The sequence below is a fragment of the Camarhynchus parvulus genome, chromosome 2 (assembly GCF_901933205.1).
Source record: "Camarhynchus parvulus chromosome 2, STF_HiC, whole genome shotgun sequence".
Taxonomy (NCBI): Eukaryota; Metazoa; Chordata; class Aves; order Passeriformes; family Thraupidae; genus Camarhynchus; species Camarhynchus parvulus.
Window position 1 is genome coordinate 129167029 of NC_044572.1, and position 18277 is coordinate 129185305.

At 36.9% G+C, this 18277-nt stretch overlaps 1 protein-coding gene across 1 annotated transcript in view; it reads left to right on the forward strand.

Moving 5' to 3' along the window:
- CPQ (carboxypeptidase Q) overlaps nt 1-18277 on the forward strand; it is a 147059-nt gene that overhangs the window by 48423 nt on the left and 80359 nt on the right. Inside the window, exon 4 of the mRNA XM_030968341.1 lies at nt 4964-5171. Coding sequence (XP_030824201.1) covers nt 4964-5171 — 208 coding nt within the window. The remainder of the gene's footprint in view (nt 1-4963; nt 5172-18277) is intronic.

An 18277-nucleotide genomic window follows, 5' to 3' on the forward strand; every position in this document is an offset into this window, starting at 1 on the left:
TTGCTTTCTACTTCTTGTTTGGCAAACCATATCTAATCCATGCTATTTTTAAAAGATTCGGTATTTATTGAAGAATTCTCTTGGTGCTTGTGTTACTGAATATTATAGTGAAATACAAACATGTATGTGTAAGTTATATTCTGTAACCTAGGACATATGTAATAGTGGCAAAGCTATTATGCTTGTTTGGTAAAGGTAATTTTATTGAGTGCCCAGCAGTAACTAAATGCAGTTTTCTAAATGTTAATTTAATTGGAGTCCATGTGGTAACAGAATAATGCTGTGTTCTTCTTCAAAGGGAACTTTCCTTGGTAAGGCTCCATTACACTGCATTATTTATTTATACTATTTAAATCCACATTTGTATAGTATTTTTACTCTGCAGTTTCTTAGCATTTTCTGTGCATATTCCTTTTTGGTTTTGAATTTGACAATCTTGATATCTTTTCAACTTACTGTGAACCAACAAATCAAATCCCACCAAGACAATCTAAGAAGCAAATAAAGCAAGTGAGTCTTGGGACAAATGATGACAGAAACACAAAATTAGGCTGAATTTATTTCTTTTATGTTTTGCCAAGTGGTTGTAAATGGGGAATAGTCTTGATTTTATTTTTATAGACCTAATTCTTTATAGACCTAATCTTGAGATTAACAATACTTTTGACGTTTTGACTAATTGCAATTACAGTTGGCCTCTCTTTCCAGATATTGGTGAGAATCTTGGAAGAAAATGCGCAGTTGGAGTGCACACAAGGGCAACTTTTCTTTTGTAAGGAGTTTGTGGTGCTGGAAAAGGGGATTTACTTTGTAGAGTTCAGGCTGTGTCATGCTGCTTGTGATGCAGAGGAAGTTACAGGAGTGAGGTACTCATGAATAGGTACTCTCCGTAAATAACTGTGAGAGCCAGATGTGTGGTTTTCCTCCTGTTTTGCTGCAGTATGTTGCATCACCCCCTTTAAAGTGAAAAGCTTTGTATGTGATGAGGGAATTTTCTGTGCTATGTAGAATATACAAGTGAAAAAACAACAGCAAAGTGTGTGGAAGATTGTGAGCCTGTTACCGAGTTAAGGCTGTGATCATGCTGTGAGTATAGCTAGTGCTTAATGTAGTCATGGCTCTACTCAGGAATGTATGTTATCATTTAAGTCAATATTAACAAGTTCATATTAACAGTATGAATTTTTAGTTTACATGTGGTTCATACAGAGAATTTTACATGGGTTCTGTAGAAAATAGGTGGTCACATATGTAATTAGAGTCTTGCAGTGTGTTTGTCCAAAGGAGCAAGCTTAGACAACACTGGCAATTCTTAGACAACATTGATTTTGCATTTCTCAACTCTAGATTGCTTTTCTAGGTTGATGTGAAGAATAGTGCACTGGGGGTATGTGCATACACATTATGGCTGAAATAAATCTTTCTAAGCTTTTGTATAATCAAGTTTTGATTGGTTGGAGTTTTTTTTCCTTTTAGCCATGTTAGAGTTCTTGTAATGTCATACTTACTTCTCCCCTTAGGAGATTGCTATCATTTTCCAAGGCTTCAACTTGAGATCTGTTTTCTATCAGAGCATCCAGTTTAGCTTGAAGCACTGGTTCTTATACAGTTTACTTTTCCTTGGGCATTTTAGCTTATCTTAGAGATAAGGGCTGGAAGTGCAGGAACAAAGTAATGGAGCATGCAAGGTCAGCTACCATAGTAAGAAGAGTTAGAACTGACCTGACACCAGCAGCACATCTTTTAATCCACATTTTTTAGTTTCTCCATATTTTATTGTTACTCAGAAGAGAAACTAACTAGCTGCTTTTTGAATTTTTTAGTCTCCCTTTACACTTTTGTGTAAGATACAAGCCACATCTGTTTCTTATTAGCCATTTGACATGTACCACAGAGAAAATGTGGGGGGTTTTTTTGAGCCTTTTCTCTGCTTTTATTCATACTATGACACTTCTCTTAAATACTTTCCAAGATGTGAAATCTAGGGGTTTATCAAAAGCAAAACTCAACCACTTTATTTATCTGAATTTTGTCATCTGTTGATCAAGAATGTCAAGACCAAATGACTGTGAGTTTGTACTAACATTAATATGCTTTCAATTAATAGTTTAAATATGGATGTGAGGTTATTCAGTAGATCTAAAATCAAAACAGATACTTTTGTTAAGTAAATAAAAAATAATGGGAGAACTACTTACCATCTCTTCTGAACACCAAATTATGGTATTGAACTGGGGTAGCATGTATTAAATAACCTAACTACCCTTAAAGTTTTGCAGAATTAATTTAGGGTTTGTTGGACAACAAGATTTTTCAGAGTGTGTGTTTGAAGCAGATGCTAACATCCCTCCCAGGTGTTAGTGGGAAATTCCAGAGGTGCACCTTACTTGCCTGTCTGTAGGTACCAATGTTTTTAAGTTAAATGCTTATTCAGAGTCAGGGTTCTTTGTGATCTCCATAGCTGCTGTTATGTGATGCTTTCCTTTCATTTCCTTTTCAAGGTGCAAGGAATGGTAAATGCAAGAGAGTTTAATTACTTTTTTTTTTAGTAAGATCTTTCTTCTTTTGAAATAATAGTCCCAAAATAATGTTTGTTCATAATCAATGAAAAGAAACCCTTTCTTGTCATCCCCTCTGCTTCCTCTCCCCCCACCCAAAAAAATTCTTTCTCCTGATTTCCCCAAACTATGTCCTGTTTGCCCTGTTTTGAGCCAAACTAAGAAAAGCTTCTCTCCATCTGTTACACAGAGTCTGATAGTAATTTCTATTTTGTTAGTTCTTGCTCATGTCTTGCCATATGGTCAGTAGCCTTTCCAGTTCTTGGTTATCTCTACGTAAAAGGTACTTAATTTGCTCTGCTTACATTTTTTTTAATGTACTCTTTGGCATTTTATTAAGCAATTTATTATGTAGATGATATACTTAAAACATGGCATGATTTGCATGCATGTAAACTTCAATCAGGTGCATCCTAGGATGTTTAGTGTCTGCCATAAATGTTTTCTGTGTGAGTTCATCTTGCAGCATTAGAAATCTACAGTACTGTGATATTGCTTTGTGTCTTTCTACCGGTCATGCTTAGGGTCCATTTCCCTTTTTGTAGAAATAATTTGGGCAGTCATCCATTCCTGTCAGATCCTGGTATCATCTAAGCCCATGCCAATATGGTTTAATTTGGGTAATAGAGTTTACCTTTGTAATGTTGGCAGAGTGGTAGTTTGAGCATACAAATGGCACTTCTGGGTAACTTTTAGGTTTATTTTTTGGGCTAGCTGGGTAAATTTTGTACCTGCAAATGTTCCTTTACTTGAGGTGTGTAAGCACTGACAACTGTGTGAGTTGTCAGAAGCCTTATCCACAACTGTGGTAGAAGATCAGGATGGAGCATCTGCAATAAATGTGCTTTGCTGCTTAAATTGGAGAAACAAATACAGTTTAAGGTGTTTCTTTTGTTGAGCATCTGAGAAATAACAAGGACCTTGAAATCAATGATAAAACTTGAATTACTGCAATTCAGCATATACACCATATTAGTACTAAGACATAAACCTGCCAGGAGACTCAGGCAAAAACATTCATTTAAAATTACCAGAAACAAACAGTTTCTGGTCCATTGTTGAATGTAGGGTTTGGGTTTTTTTAACATTAGTACATTAAACCGTCATCTCTCTTTTTCTTTTTTTCCAGTCTGTTTATTTTACGTTGTTTGGAAAGTCTTTTGGTTAACATGCTGGATTTATCCGCAAACACTCAAAGAAATATTAAACATATGCAGCAAGTTCTCACAGTTTAAAAGTGGGGATGAGGGATGCCTCTTTTTTTATCCAACAAAGAGAAAGAAAAAGAAAGGAAAAAAGGTCGGAACTTATAAGTCTACATGGGTTTATCCCACTCAGGGAGTATTACATGGCGCAGGAAATGCTGAGTTTCAGGTTAAATGTTATTTCAAAGGTGAGCCATGGGTCACCTGACCTGCAAAGCTGATGGAAAGAGACACTGGCCTTTGATTGAGGTTCAGCTGTAACAACCAGGAGCAATAATTTCCTGAACTGTTGTCACTTAATAGACTGATCTGTCTATACTCTGAGGAAGCTCCTGTAAGACCTCTGTAACTCGTTTTTAGGATTTGCGTGTGAAATAAATGTTTATACATATCTACTCTGCAGGTTATGTTATTGATTACAATATGACTTGTTATGGTTGAGAAGGGATTATTCTTCTCAATAAATATAATTGAATAATGTCTTCCATTTTACCTAATCTATAACCTTACAAAGTAAGGTTAAGGAGGTTTTTCCTTTCCTCCTTAACATATCTCCTCCAGGAATTAAATAGAGGGTTTTTTTCCAGTTTAGAAGACTTAAAAATAACCCAATTTAAATTTTTTATTCTTTGTTTAAATGTATAAAAAAGTGTGTCTGCTGCTGTGAGAAGGCTCACAGGTGAAGATTTTCATGCATTGTGCATGGTTCTGGGCAACTGGTTTTGGGTGGCGCGCTCAAGCAGGGGAGTTGGTCCAGATGATCTCCAGAGGTTCCTGTCAACCTCATCTGTTCTGCAATTCTGTTATTTGGAAAATAGCATTAAAATTTAATAGTGAATTTTAATTTCATTACTTGCCACAGGAAAAAAAAATGCACTTATGGTAACCTGTTCATTTAGACTTTTCATTCCTTTTCTTTCTGGTGAATGGAGTGTGATATCAAAGCATGGCAGTGACCTAAATAGAGCTGACAATGACTAGAATTCTAGACACATTTAATAGAAACAGTCAGATATTCTGATTAGTGTAAAAATACTTGATGTATTTTGTCAAAAGGTTTTTTAAAAGTTGTAGCTATATCCCTGTTGAGAGTATGGCAGGGATGGTCCTGATGGTCATTCTTTTTAATAATTCTACAGTATGCTAAAAAAATTACAGAGCAAAGTTGTTAACACTGTGTTTTGTTGTTTTTTTTAACAGTCCACATACTGGGGGGCAGAATTACCAGCCTGATGTACCCCAAATTCCCACTGCTTGCATCACTGTGGAAGATGCTGAAATGATGTCACGAATGTCTCTCCGCGGCACTAGAATTGTTGTGCACCTGAGGATGGGAGCTAAGACTTATCCAGACTCTTTGTCCTTTAACACTGTGGCAGAGATAGTTGGAAGCAAGTACCCAGAGCAGGTGGGTGAAAATATACAAAACCCCCTCATTTTGTCTTTAAAAATATGGAAGAAACAATCAAAAAACCAAACAGGCCCTTTTGGAGAAATCCCTAAAACAAGTAACTTTTATTCACACACTCTTCTATATTTTAGACATTTTTAGCTTTTCAGTCTTTTACAAGTAACAGGCTATGTTTGGCAGGTACATATGGTTGGAAAAACTGTCTGCACCACAAATTCTGTTTGAACATTTCATAATTCTACATTGTTGTCTTCCATTTGTAAGACTTTTCTTCTTGCTTTATCTTTTTCTCCAACTTCTTAGCTAAAAATCATACAAACCAAACTCTTGGTGCTGAAGGATTTGTGCCTGGTACAACGTCTTCTGTGTCAGCTTACAATAGGGAATTACTTTTCTGTGAGTATGTTTTATTGTGAAAATGTTGATGAAACCTCAATTACAGCAGCACTAGAAATTGCTGCTGTACCTACTGAGCCAAAATGCTTTGTTAAACACTGTACTTTTATGGCTTCAATGGAGAAGAAGAATGACTATCTCTGACCTTTAAACCAGGCAAGAGATTTTATGTATTTAAGAGATTTTGTCTTTTCTGAGATGACAGTTCAGTAGCTCTGGCTTGTGGTGTCTCAAGAGATTCTCAATGTTAGCATGAGTGTTCAATTTCAGCAACTTGGTCACTGGGCAGGGAAAGAGTAACTACCCTGATGGTTGATTGGTTTACATAACATCACCTGTGTCTCTAGCTTCATGAAACACATATTCACCAAGTTAAATGTTCCAAATTTTTAATTGCGGTTCATTTAATTTAATTTTATGTCATCTGCATTTTTAACAATGTTTCTAACCAGTTAATTGGCTGTCTTTCCTGAATTATGTTTGGTATATTTCAAAATTTGGCATTTCAATTCAGGTTATGAAGTGTTCAAATGTAGACTTCAAAGATATGTTAAGGTGCTTGACTGGACTTAATTTTCTCTTTGCTGTCCTGCTCTGTTTCTTTAAGTATTGAAGTGGGTTGGGATCTCTCCACTACTTTACTGACAAGCTCATTTTTCTTAAACACTGGGTAAAGGCTTATTTACAAGCCCTCTGCTGATGATAATGGGAGTGGTAGTGGACACACTTTGAAAATGTAACCAAGAAACCGAAAAATAAAACCAGTGAATGTTTAGGTTTTTTAGTACTCAGTTCCTGTTGGAGCCTTAATGGATCCTTCACCATGCTCATTCCATTGCATTACTCTGGTAAAAATGGGAACTATCTCCCTATTTAGGCAATAAAATACATGGCAGATCCAAACTCTTACAATGCTCTCTATGCCAAAGTGTTTCAAAATGCAGTACAGATCCAGGGGAACAGAAAGGTGCCGTTTCCACGGGCCAAAATTTCAGTTTAAGTTTTGAATTGAAACAAACCCAAATCTGGATCTCTGAACTCTGGGTGAGAAATTAACAATGGGTGGTATTGCTCTTACAAAGGTCTAAAGCAAAACAGTTTAAAATTAGGTAAAAACCTCTGAAGCATAGCTGGTCACAGGTATTGCAGCAAATTATGACTTAAACCCCCGAAATGTAGTTGAAAATGAGAGTTGCTATAGGACACTAAAGAAAGTGTGTGAAGTCTGGTGAAAAGTGATTCAGCTCAAGATATAACTACACATTTAGGTATACTTGTGTTCATCTATATATTGACCAGAATTAAATATACTGCTTGATTTATAAATAATTAATTGACTCCTTCCATGAGATTTTAACATATTTATTAAAAATAATCATCATGAACTGAAATAATATGTCTGACAAGTTTATGCTACAAACAATATTTATTATTATTAAAATGCATTAACGGAGAAAATTCTTTTTTTCCATACCTCTTTAGAGTTTTTTGGGGGGTTCTTTTTTATTTTGCTTTGGGGGTTTTTTGGGATTTTTTTGTGTGGTTTTTTTTTAAAATTTTTTTAATTTGACCACTTTTGGAGCTTATCCAGTTCTGTTCTCCTTTTAAAATCATTTTTCCAAGTGCTTTATGTGGATTTTTGCAAATAGCAATTGGGGATTGGGGGGGTAAAACTAGAAAAGTGTTAAGGAAACCAGAAAAATAATAGTTGATATATTTTTGATATCTTTTCCTAAAATTTTCTTGTATTTTGGACTTAGCTTTCTGAAAGTCATTCCTGCCTCAAGAAATGTTGAAATCATCAAAATGGATACTCAGAATTGTTTGAGTTGCAAACCTTATTTTAGGTACCTATGCTTAACTTCAACACATTTGCATTTCCAAGTAACCTAAAGCAGTAAAAGAAGTGTGACTACTGCTTTATGAAGCATCAAGCTCTCAGGGGTGCATTCATCTTCAGGGGTGATGATGTGACATGAGCGCACATGTCCTGTGTCCTTTTGAGGCATCTTTGTACCCAATGTGCAAATACTTTTGAAAAATTAACCCACTGATACTTCAGGTTTCCTTCCTGCTTTATCCTTTCTGTTTGGCTGGTCAGTAGGCAGTAAGCAATTGTTCCAGCTAGCAAAAATGTATGGTGAAATCTACTGCAAGCTGCAACTTTGCAGGAATAAGTTTTCAGGTGGTGTAGAAAGCCTCTGAACAGAAAAAGGAAATGGATTTTGTAATTCTGTCAATAAAGTTCAGTGTCTCACCAAAGTCTCTGTTCTGTTTATAATTGTATTATTCCTTCTAAGTTAGGAAAGGACTATTCACCCCAGACAAGACTCTTCCTGTGTCAGAGCAGGTGTGATCATGCGTGGTCAGAGCAGAGACATCCACCATCCTCAGGGGAGCTGAGGTCCTTGTTTAGTGCCTGCTGAGGCCTGATTAACCTGTAGGTGCCTAAAGGAGGTGAGCCTGTGCCTATAAGATCATGAATTCAAGATTCACCTTTTCTTCATATAAACAAATAGGAAACAGTGGGACCAAACATGCTATGACTTGATGTCCTGGCAACCTTTCTGAGCTTGGGATCCCGTTCTCACAGTGCTTAGGACAGCAGTGAGAGTAAAAAACCTGTGGGTTGTGAGATTTAACATATTTAAGCTGGTATGACTGCTGACAACTGAGCCAAAGAGTTTGTGAAATGATAAAGATATGGGAGCAGAACCTGCTGAGGTCCAGGCTATTGCAGGTTAGAGACATTTGCAGTCCATTCCTGACTTTTATCTTGGACGAGTATTTGAGAATTCTTTTGCACCTAGGCCCATGCTGCTAGCATCCTTTTGTGTTGTATTGTGTGCTGGTGAGATGTTTTATTTAAACTATGTAAGCTGACGCTGGAGACTGACTGACTGAGAAATCCACAAGTTAACTAATGTGGTTTTCATTTGAAATTCTGGCAGAGTTGGCAGTAAAACATGTTTGTCTTCTCATTTTAATACAGATGTAACATGATTGGTCTTAAAGCACAGCAGCAACCATTCCCATCTCTGGGGAAATGCTATAAATAGCAGCTGTTTGTTGTTAATCTGGCTTCAATGTACCTAATGTGCCAAACATGGAACTACAAAATATGTGATTAATTGAAAAGGTATCAAAATGGATAAAGTTATAACTCTTCTGCAATCTCGACTTTCAGTGTCTTTTCATACTCTGTGTTTCTTGGTGTGCAATGCTGTTTTACTTATCTTACAGTTACTAAGTGATGGAAAAACTGTTTCCTAAGTGCCCTACAAAGCACATAAATTTGCTGCTCATTATTCTGTGATCCAGGATAAATACTTTAGAGCAGAAACAGAGGAGCTTATAAGTGGCCTTTTCAGAATCCTGGAGAGCTGTTCCAGGAATTCACTCTACAAAGCTTTTTGGCCTCCTGGTTTTATGGAATGCCATATCTGCAGTTTGTACAATTTGAAAGTTGTCTCCATTTTGAACAACAAGAACATGAAAGACCATTGAAGAATGCGCTGTAGCTTAGAGCCAAGTTTGATCAGCACTTTGAAAGTAGTAGTCCTAGGGATGACCTGAGAAACAGAGATGCTAATGTAGTAGCATGGATTGTGAGGGTCTTTACCAGTCTGTGATGGATGTAACAGAACCTGCAAAGGATATAGATGCTTGTTTATTTTTTCGTTCTTCTTCCTTTCCCAGTTTCAAAGATCAGCCCTGTCTCAGATTTTGTGATACTGGGCAAAGATCCAGAGAACAAGAGAACATAAAAATTGTAACAGGCTTCTGAGCCTGTTAGGCATTCGTGCACATAACAGAAGAAATAATTTGTAGACCAAAAATCCACCCCAACCTCAAGAAAAAAAAATCAACAAAAACAACCAGACTTTTCTGAAGATGTGTAATACTCAGTGCAGTGTTGTTTTATGGCCTGGCATCAGTTCTACATATGTTAACAAAATGTCTATCCATTAGGTCTCTGATGTGGCTTCCAGATATCCCTATGCTCAAAGTAAATCATGCATACAATAGGGCTTTGAGGAGAAATATTTTAAGAGCCTGATGCCATCATGTTATGGCTCCATTATCACATTTTCTCCATGTGGATTGTTTTGCTATTCATTCCAAAATGTTGAATGGTTTCTAAATGCAATTCTGTGAACCTTTCTCCTGTGACTGTAAGCTGATCCCTGTTGCTGCTACAATTTAAGTGAATTTAAAAGAATTAGAAGATTATTATGGTGATTTGGTTTTGAAAGTTTTGAGAGTGCCAGCCCATTACTTCATGACAGTGAACAGATGGGCAAGAGAAGTAGAAAAAGAAATGGTGAAAAAGAAACAAGAGAAAGGGTGAAGAAAGAGCATTGGCAATGTTAGGAAATTTATTTTCTTTGAAGAACTTTTGTTGATATTTGCTGAAATAAGTAGTATCTCTGGGTGTGTTTGTTTTATTAATAACTGGCTTTCGTACTATTAATTGGAGGCTGTCTTTTATCCTGTGCCTTGTGGGAGTGGCAATATTGCTATCATTTTTTCTAAAACAGGGGTCTTGTCATGATGAAAACAGTCAAAATAATATGAGACTGATATGGAGGAAATTTTTCTTTGTAACATGATTATTTTATTTCTTTCTTTATTTGTTTATTTAGTTGTTTTAATTACCAGAAGACCTATCAGATTTTAAGACTAAAGGGCATGCTGGATTTTGTGGTGTAAAGCATGGCAAATATTCTAAAACCTGAATCACCTATTTAAAACCCAAGAGCTGACTGAAAGCATTTAATTCTGCTAGGGAAAACTTGGCAGTAGTTCCCCTCCTGATTAAATGGCCATTGCACCCTAATGTAATCATGTTTTTAGAAACTTCAGTATCTGGTATGCAATAGCTACAGCTTAAATTTCATTTGTACATATGGGGTTGATGTTGTTTAGTGGCAACAGTTGAAAAACATTGTACTACTTAGAGCTGGCTGTCTGAAATATTGGTGGAACAAATGAATATTTATATGTGGAAGAAAGATTCAAAACAACTTAGATATTTTCAAAAATTATTTTCCTGATGCAATTTTTCTGGAAGGAGTTCTTGAAGGGTCACCAGTGTATTGTGATCTTTATGAAGTTCATGTGTTTTCCAAATAACCAGACCATGTCCATATGTGGGCAGGTGAGAGGTGGGGGATGGTCAGGGTGGTAGCAGTCTCTGCTGATCTTGAAGGTACCCAAAGCTGCTCTGTGTCCCAGCTTGGTGATACCAGAGGAGGACTAAGGGATGTACTCTACTAGGTCTGGGCAAATGAGCAACTCTTGGAAAGGGTTCTCCTCTTGCCAGCTGAGGCACAGTTGCTGTCACTGCATATAAACCATTGCAATATGAAGGAAAAATGTATTAACTTTAGTGACCACCAGTGCCTGCTCCACAAGGAGCAGCATCTTCTTAGAGTCTCAACTCACTGGCATACAGCTGGCAGTGTCCTGGGTCACTGCAGCACCAGGGTGACACTGACAAGGGATGAGGACGTGTAGGTGGCCTTCTTCACTGGAGTCAAGTGGAGGATTGAATTTGGAAGAATTGAATGGCTCTGTCACCCTTCTATATACGTTCTATTTTTATTCTCCTGATGTAAGTCTAGCCAGTGAGCTTCCTGCCTTCCACCTGAGTGTGGTCATAGATATCACCTGTACATGACAGCTGGCTGCCCACCACAGCTCCTTCCTTTATTTGAATCTAGACTGGTTTCTGTGGGAATCTATAAAATTCTAAAGCTACTTGCTGGACCTTTGCTCTGGGCACTACTCTTCTTCAGAGTGTTTGGTTGTGTTTTAAATCCTTTACATCCTAAACTGTAACCAACTAAATTCTGACACTAGAAATTAAAAAGTAACATGTAAAGTGCTTGTTCTGTTGGCCAGCAAATGAATCAGAGCATGCAGTTTTGTAGTCCTTTTGACGGTGTGAGTATAAACAGATAGGCTATAATATTTTTTCTTTCGAACCATTCTTTTTTGTCTACTCCCACATAGCAGTTTAAAGAATTACTATGGGATTTTATTTCAGTAATAATTTACAAATACACATAGGATTTACAAATGGTTGTGAAAGCTCTTTTCCTCCACGTTGTAAAAGTTATGTTCTAAAATTACACTGTGTCTTTCTTGCATTCTGATATGCAAGAATGTCTAAAGGGTAGTCCTGCATTTGGCAGATCTAAAACTTGCCTAAGGTGTGAAGTAAGAAACACCAGAATACTGAGGAGGAAGGAGAAAAGAAACAATATTTTTCTTTTCATTATGGATAAGTAGGTGCCAGAAAGACTAGTGCCAAGTGTCAAGGGTTAGTCTCAAAACAACTGTTCTCTACAGGGGTTTTCAAATACCTGTACTTGTATGTATTTGTTAGCTGCAGACTATATGCTTAACCTTGTACAACAGAAGGAGAACTACCAAGACCTTCTCTTTTCATGAATGTCATCTTAAAAAAGTACATCTTTTCCATGCGAGTTTACTGGAAAACTGCTTGTCTAAAAGTATGTGGGCTGGATATTGAGGGCTCTTCAACACAGATTCAGAGATTCTCACATGCAGGACCAAGGTGGAAGATCTGACTGTGAGATTTTTACCTAGTGGACAGAGCTAACATTGTTGATGGAATGGATGGAGAAATACTAAAAGAAATGAAATGAAAAATGCTCAGGTTAGGACTGAGGTGCAAGGAGGAAAGGATTTGGTCTGCTAATCACATTGAGATACCGACAGCAGAGTTTTTACTCTAAGAACTGTGTGATTGCAGCAGCTGAGATGGTTACTCAAGGATGTAGTGGAGTATGTAGCAGAAGTCATAGTTTTGGTGGACAGACAGAGCTGGTGAAACATGGAACCAGCTCCTGAACTGTGGGTAGACTTGTAGGGTTTTAGGCCTCCCATTGCTGCTTCATGAGATCTGGGAGTGGGGAGGGGTGGTGTAAACAATAAGCTACAGTTGGTGTGGTCTTTAATGGACCACATTGGATGGAATTGTTCTCAAAACCTTGGTTTACTAACAAAGTACATTATAAAAATATTACTATCATTTGTTCTTTTTCTTTTTAAAAGCTTTTAAAAATTCTTTAAAATTCTTTTTCTATTGTCGTGTAGTTTATACTTTGATCTAGAAGAAGGCCCCAGTGCTTCCAAGACCTTAAAGGTCTTGAACTTGGCTACTCTAGCTTTGTTGTAAATGTAGTTGGAATGGTACAAAGATATTTGCTATTGTTTGGCAAAGCAAAATGCCCTGTAAAACACATAATACCAGTAAAATCTGTCCAAAATGCTTGTTATTAAAATATTGAAGATCTTGTGATCTGGCAGGCATAGATCTTAAATCAAAGAATGAGTTTTTTCGTAAAGTTTCTCAATTATTGTCAGTACTTATACCAATATGTCATGATATAATATGTAAGTTATCTAGAGTTTCATTGTGCACAAATATAATTCTAATTCATTGTAACAGGTAAATGGAACTTTGGACAAAAATCCTCCTGCCTCTTTCCAATAGTATTTGTCACAAATGTAAACTGATTTATGTGTTTAGAACTGAGATCCTATTATTTTTTACTGAAGTCGCAAAGGATAAAAGGATGTTACAGGGTCTTTAACAGAAAATGTACTCTGTACTACAGGTTTTGTAGCTTTGCTTCTTTATACATGCTGAAAAGCATGTTCCTCACAGTCTGCATTGGCTTTTCACATTTGTCATTTATCCCATAGACTAATTTACAGATTTGAACAAAAATATACTAAAATGCGTGTTCTTCTGTTAGTTACATAATTCCTTGATATCTGAATTCTTTCCCAGTCTTTGAATTTACAACCGTGATTGTGAAATATTAGTCTCAAAAACCGTTTACAGTTTTCTGGTATAAATTATTCAGAAAAAAACCCTGTGTTCCAACTCATTCAATCAGATATTACCATGTTGAGGGTGAATGGAATAATATCATGATGTAAGATGAAATAGTCTGAAAACTATATTGTGTTAGAAATTGCACCACATCAGTGGGCTTTTTTCCCGAGTGCACATATAAGGAAATAGAGATAGAATTCTCTGTGTATTTTAAATATTTTAATGTGGGGAATTATATTAATGTTGTCACACTACTTCTTTACAGAAGTAAAGCTTCTGAGCTTTATTTTTTGAATCATGTACCTGGCCTTATGATCATTGTGCTTCGTTTTTACTTTAAGTGATGTCAGCTGGACAAAGATTTTTCTCATCCTCTTTGTGTGCCAAGTTTAATATGCTGCTTATGTGAGAAAGTATTTAATGAAATAATAATCTTTCACTGTAAAGGAATTTGTTGCTGTAAGATGTGTGTATATATATACATAAGATAGTTTTAGGACACTGCCTTCTGTGACGTGCTGCTCAGAAGAGTAGAGCATATTCTACCATTCCAAATAGGAAATCTCAGTCATCCAGCTTCTTGCCAAGAGAAAATTACTCAGATCTAAAATGTGATGTCCTCCATCATCTTCTTTCACCTTTCAAATAATCAGGAAGAGGACCTGAGGTCACATTATTCTTTGTGAAGGAAAGGAAATACAGTATCTTTAACTGTTGTCAAGTATGTTTCTGTCTGTCTTATCTTACAAGCAGGTAATACAGCTCCTGGTCTGTTCTGCTTGTATGACTTTGTTTCTTGGCATTGTGAACCTGATGTCTTGGGTTTATATTCTCCACTTCTGCCTGAAGTCCGCTGACCTTAGTTTATATGTTAAAGTGCTCCAGGGATCTGTTCACTTAGCTGGAATTAATGTTCAGATGATACTTTGTTTGACCGTCTCTTAACACGTTCTGCAAGTGGTTCTGCGGGTCCTCCTGGAAGACTGCAGCTGTGCATATAAATAGGCTACAGTTAATAACCCTATTTATAGCAAGCCCAAGTCTGATGTTTTTTCTCGCTAATTAGACTTTCCAGACTTCAAATAAGTTCAACAAAATAATTGGATTGCACCCTTATTCACTAAGTATGATACATTTACTTTTTCATTGATTAATTTGGCAGTTTAAGTTAAAATTGCCTATACTAATTTAAATCATTAGTTTCAGGAAAGAGATACAACTAAGTATAAACAAATATAAATAAGATGTCTTTGATAGACTGGTTAAATTTCAACAAAAAGGGTAACGATAATATTCTAGATTATGTGAAAATACAAAAACTTTCTATTCTTTTGTCTGTGGACTTTGTTATGCACAAAATGTCCTGCTAGGGATCAACATAACAGCCCTTCTTGCTCCTTCAAAATACCTAGCAAACCTTTCAGAATGCTTGAGAATGCTTTCAGAATGCTCCAAGTCAGCAATGGTTAGGACTCAAATTACTTCAATTTTCTTTAATCTCTAACAGGGTTTTCAGTGAATTAAGAACAATTTGAGCTAAATTCACAGTCACACTTCATTGTGACCTCTGAATCTGGTGGTGACTGGACCACGGTGAGGGAATGTGATTACAGGTGTTGCCAGGGTCAGAAACATGAAAGTACTAAGTACTCTGAAGAAGAAAACAGCAATTCAGAATAGTCCTGGCAAATTCATAGGAATCACTCATACTCATCAGGATGAAATGGGATCTTTGGGAAGCAGAAATGTAATGTGCAATGTGCCCCTGGCAAGGTGCCTCATACAAGATCCTTGCCCCTATTCACTGAAAGCAGTTCTAAAGTACTTACAATTTAGCAGGCATGGCACAAATTGTACAATGAGATTATACCCAGCTTTTCCTTGGAAGGTCTGCCCTGCCCTGTAAGAAAGCACATTTTAGATGCATTCACAGCTTGGGGAATTGAAGAGTCACACTTGAAGAACATGTTTGTACAGGGACAAGTGGAAGCTTCTAGACAATCTTTCATGAGTGCCTAAGTTCCTAAGAGAGCATCTGGTCGGGCATGCTGTAGTTGCTGCTGTTTGTTTCAAAAGCCTCTGCATGAAAGAGATGGCTTTGTTTTCTAATGATCTATGTAGCCCATTTAAAAATCTTTTAGTGATCTTTCAGCATAGGATTCTGCAACATCACAAAGCACAAATCTTAGTTATTTAAGATCCAGACAGTAATACGTAGTTGGGAAAATACAGAATTTGCATGTCTGTCAAATTAAATCATTTGCTATTAAATTCAATGTTGGTAAGGGGTAAAGGAATCCAAGTTTTTGTTGAAAAGCACAGAGACCTCTCATCTTTGGTTTTTAATAAGAAACTTTTCTTTCATGGGGAAAGGCTGTATATGTTTAAAGGTAAAACAAAAAGAAAATTCCAACCAAACCTTCCCCTGCTTAACTGAGGATCTCTTTAGGCATTTAATTAAGATGATCTCTGAAAGCCACTAAAATGTTGAACAACGAGCAGCTAGCTTGCAGTAATTTTAGCTGTTAAAATCTAGTGGCATAGAAACTGTACAAATTGCTATAAATACAGTTTAAGTGGTTTGAACAGATCTTCTTTGTCTATAATTGCATTTGCATTTAAATGTATATTTTTTTAGGAATAGATAAGGATTTCTTCTCTCAGGGTGGTACAAAAAGATACTAGCATGGTTTCAATAACTTCATTTTGCTTCTTTGAGCACTTTATAATCTATTGTTGAATCTTTGAAGCAGAGAACTGATTTTTTTTTCTTTTCCCTTATCTGAAACCACATATTTGATTGTAATGTGAATCATAATTGCTAATACCAATTTAAAACTGGGCTGTTGAAACAAGCAGAACCAGAGATCAAAAGATTATCTGCACTGTGTCCAATAAATACAGTCTGTTGCTTTATGGATGCAACACTGACTTGGGATATGACTGTAGTGACTCTGATAATGTTGTGTCTTTTCTATCATGTAACTCAAACCATCCATCTCTTGTGGCGTAGAATAAAAGACATCTTTGTCTCCTTTTTTGTTGATGAACCAAGTGCAGATACAAACTCTGTCAGATGATAATTCACAGAAGTTATTTTTCTGAAACAATTAGCATAATGTGCAATTGCTCTAAAACTGACCTACTAAATTAGTAATTAAGAAACCTCCATTTATCTAAGGTTCTCTAGACAGTCCACTGAAGAACTGCCATTTTTTCAGACCTCTCTTCAATTTCTCTCCAGTGTCTCAAGTTTAATTAAACCTTTGCCTCTAGAAGAAAATAAAATTATTTCTGCCACAGGTTTAACAAACCTGCATGCTTAATGATTTTGTTCTGCAGTTGAAATTGGAATTGATTGAATGTGTGTATCCATACATAAGATCAATATTTTAAAATGTGATATATATAAGATGTTTATCACAATCTTCTTTGAACCTTGGAAAAAGGATCTTTTCACTCTTTGTTTTAATGCTTATTGAAAAGGAAAAAAAGGAGAAGTGATAGCATAAATAGCAGAATTGACTCAAACTGTGAACAAAGGAATGAAATAATTCTACGTCACTTTTTTCACATCCATAATAAATGACACGAAATATTTAATTGTGAATAATGAAACCACTTTGTAGGTAATTCAAGTATCACAAATTTACAAATCTGAAGCAAATGTGAATTCAAGATATCATGATGTTATCTCCTGCTTCAGTCTTGGACCTGGAGTTGCAATCTTTACTACTGAAACACTACCTGCATAGCAGATATTGCACTGCTTTGCACTGGTGGGGTGCCAGATTTCTACCTCCCTTTGCCTCACATCCTGTCATCATAAACCAGCAGCCTTCCTCAAGATGTAATCCTCGCCATCTGGCTTACTGCAGTCCCTTTTTGAAGTGGTGTGGGTTGTCTGTCGTCCTTCTCCCATTTGTTTGAAATTAAATGCAGGAATTGTTTAGCTGTGTGCTACAGCCAGATTCTCACACTGTGGCCTGCAGTGTACCAAATGATGGAAACCTTATTGGTGGTCGACCAAATGAGTCAGCTGGTGGGCAGGCTGCAGTTTTGGGAAGAGGGAGGAAATGTGCAGGTCACAAGACTGTGACCCTTGTGGCACTTTGGCTCAGCTCAGCCATGAATGGAGTCATTTTGTGGGCCAGGAGCAGACTTTTGAATGAAGAGGTGTGCTGAAATACCCGTTGTGTTTCTTGCTGTCATCCTTATTTATTTTCGTGATGGTTTAACTGTTTGCCTGCTCTGCTGTTCCTCTGCTGAGTGCCTGCACGTGTGGTGAGCGTGTCTTCCCCAGCTCCCCCAGCTGGTTTGGCCTGGGGAGTGCTGACTTTGCAAGGCTGGGTCTTGGGGAAAGGCAGCTGGAGGTTGGGAGCTTTGAGTGGCTGTTGCTGAAGAGATTTTTTTGCCTTCAGTTGACCACTTGATGTAATCTATACAGTGCTAGTATTTTGAGTGAGGCACATTTATTTTGATTACAAATGTTAAGTAACTGCTCTCCGAGTCCAAGGTAACCAATTGCTTCTCCTACCCACTTCCAATTTATGCCTTGAAAGGAAATGGGGGAAAGAAGTATTAAGAAAAAAGTTTCTACTTTTGGGTATTTATGCATTAAAGTACTCCAAAGAAACGGAATGTTCTAACTACTATTCTGTCTGAAGCTCTCATTCACAAGGAAAACCACGGAGGTACTACTCAAAGGCCGCTGTAAGCTTGTCTGGTGGAATTTAGCCTTCTAGAGTTGGCATGGTCAGTGTCCAGGGCAGAAGATAAGATACCTGTGTTTTGAAGTTAATGGTTAAAGAAGAGAACAACATTCATGGCT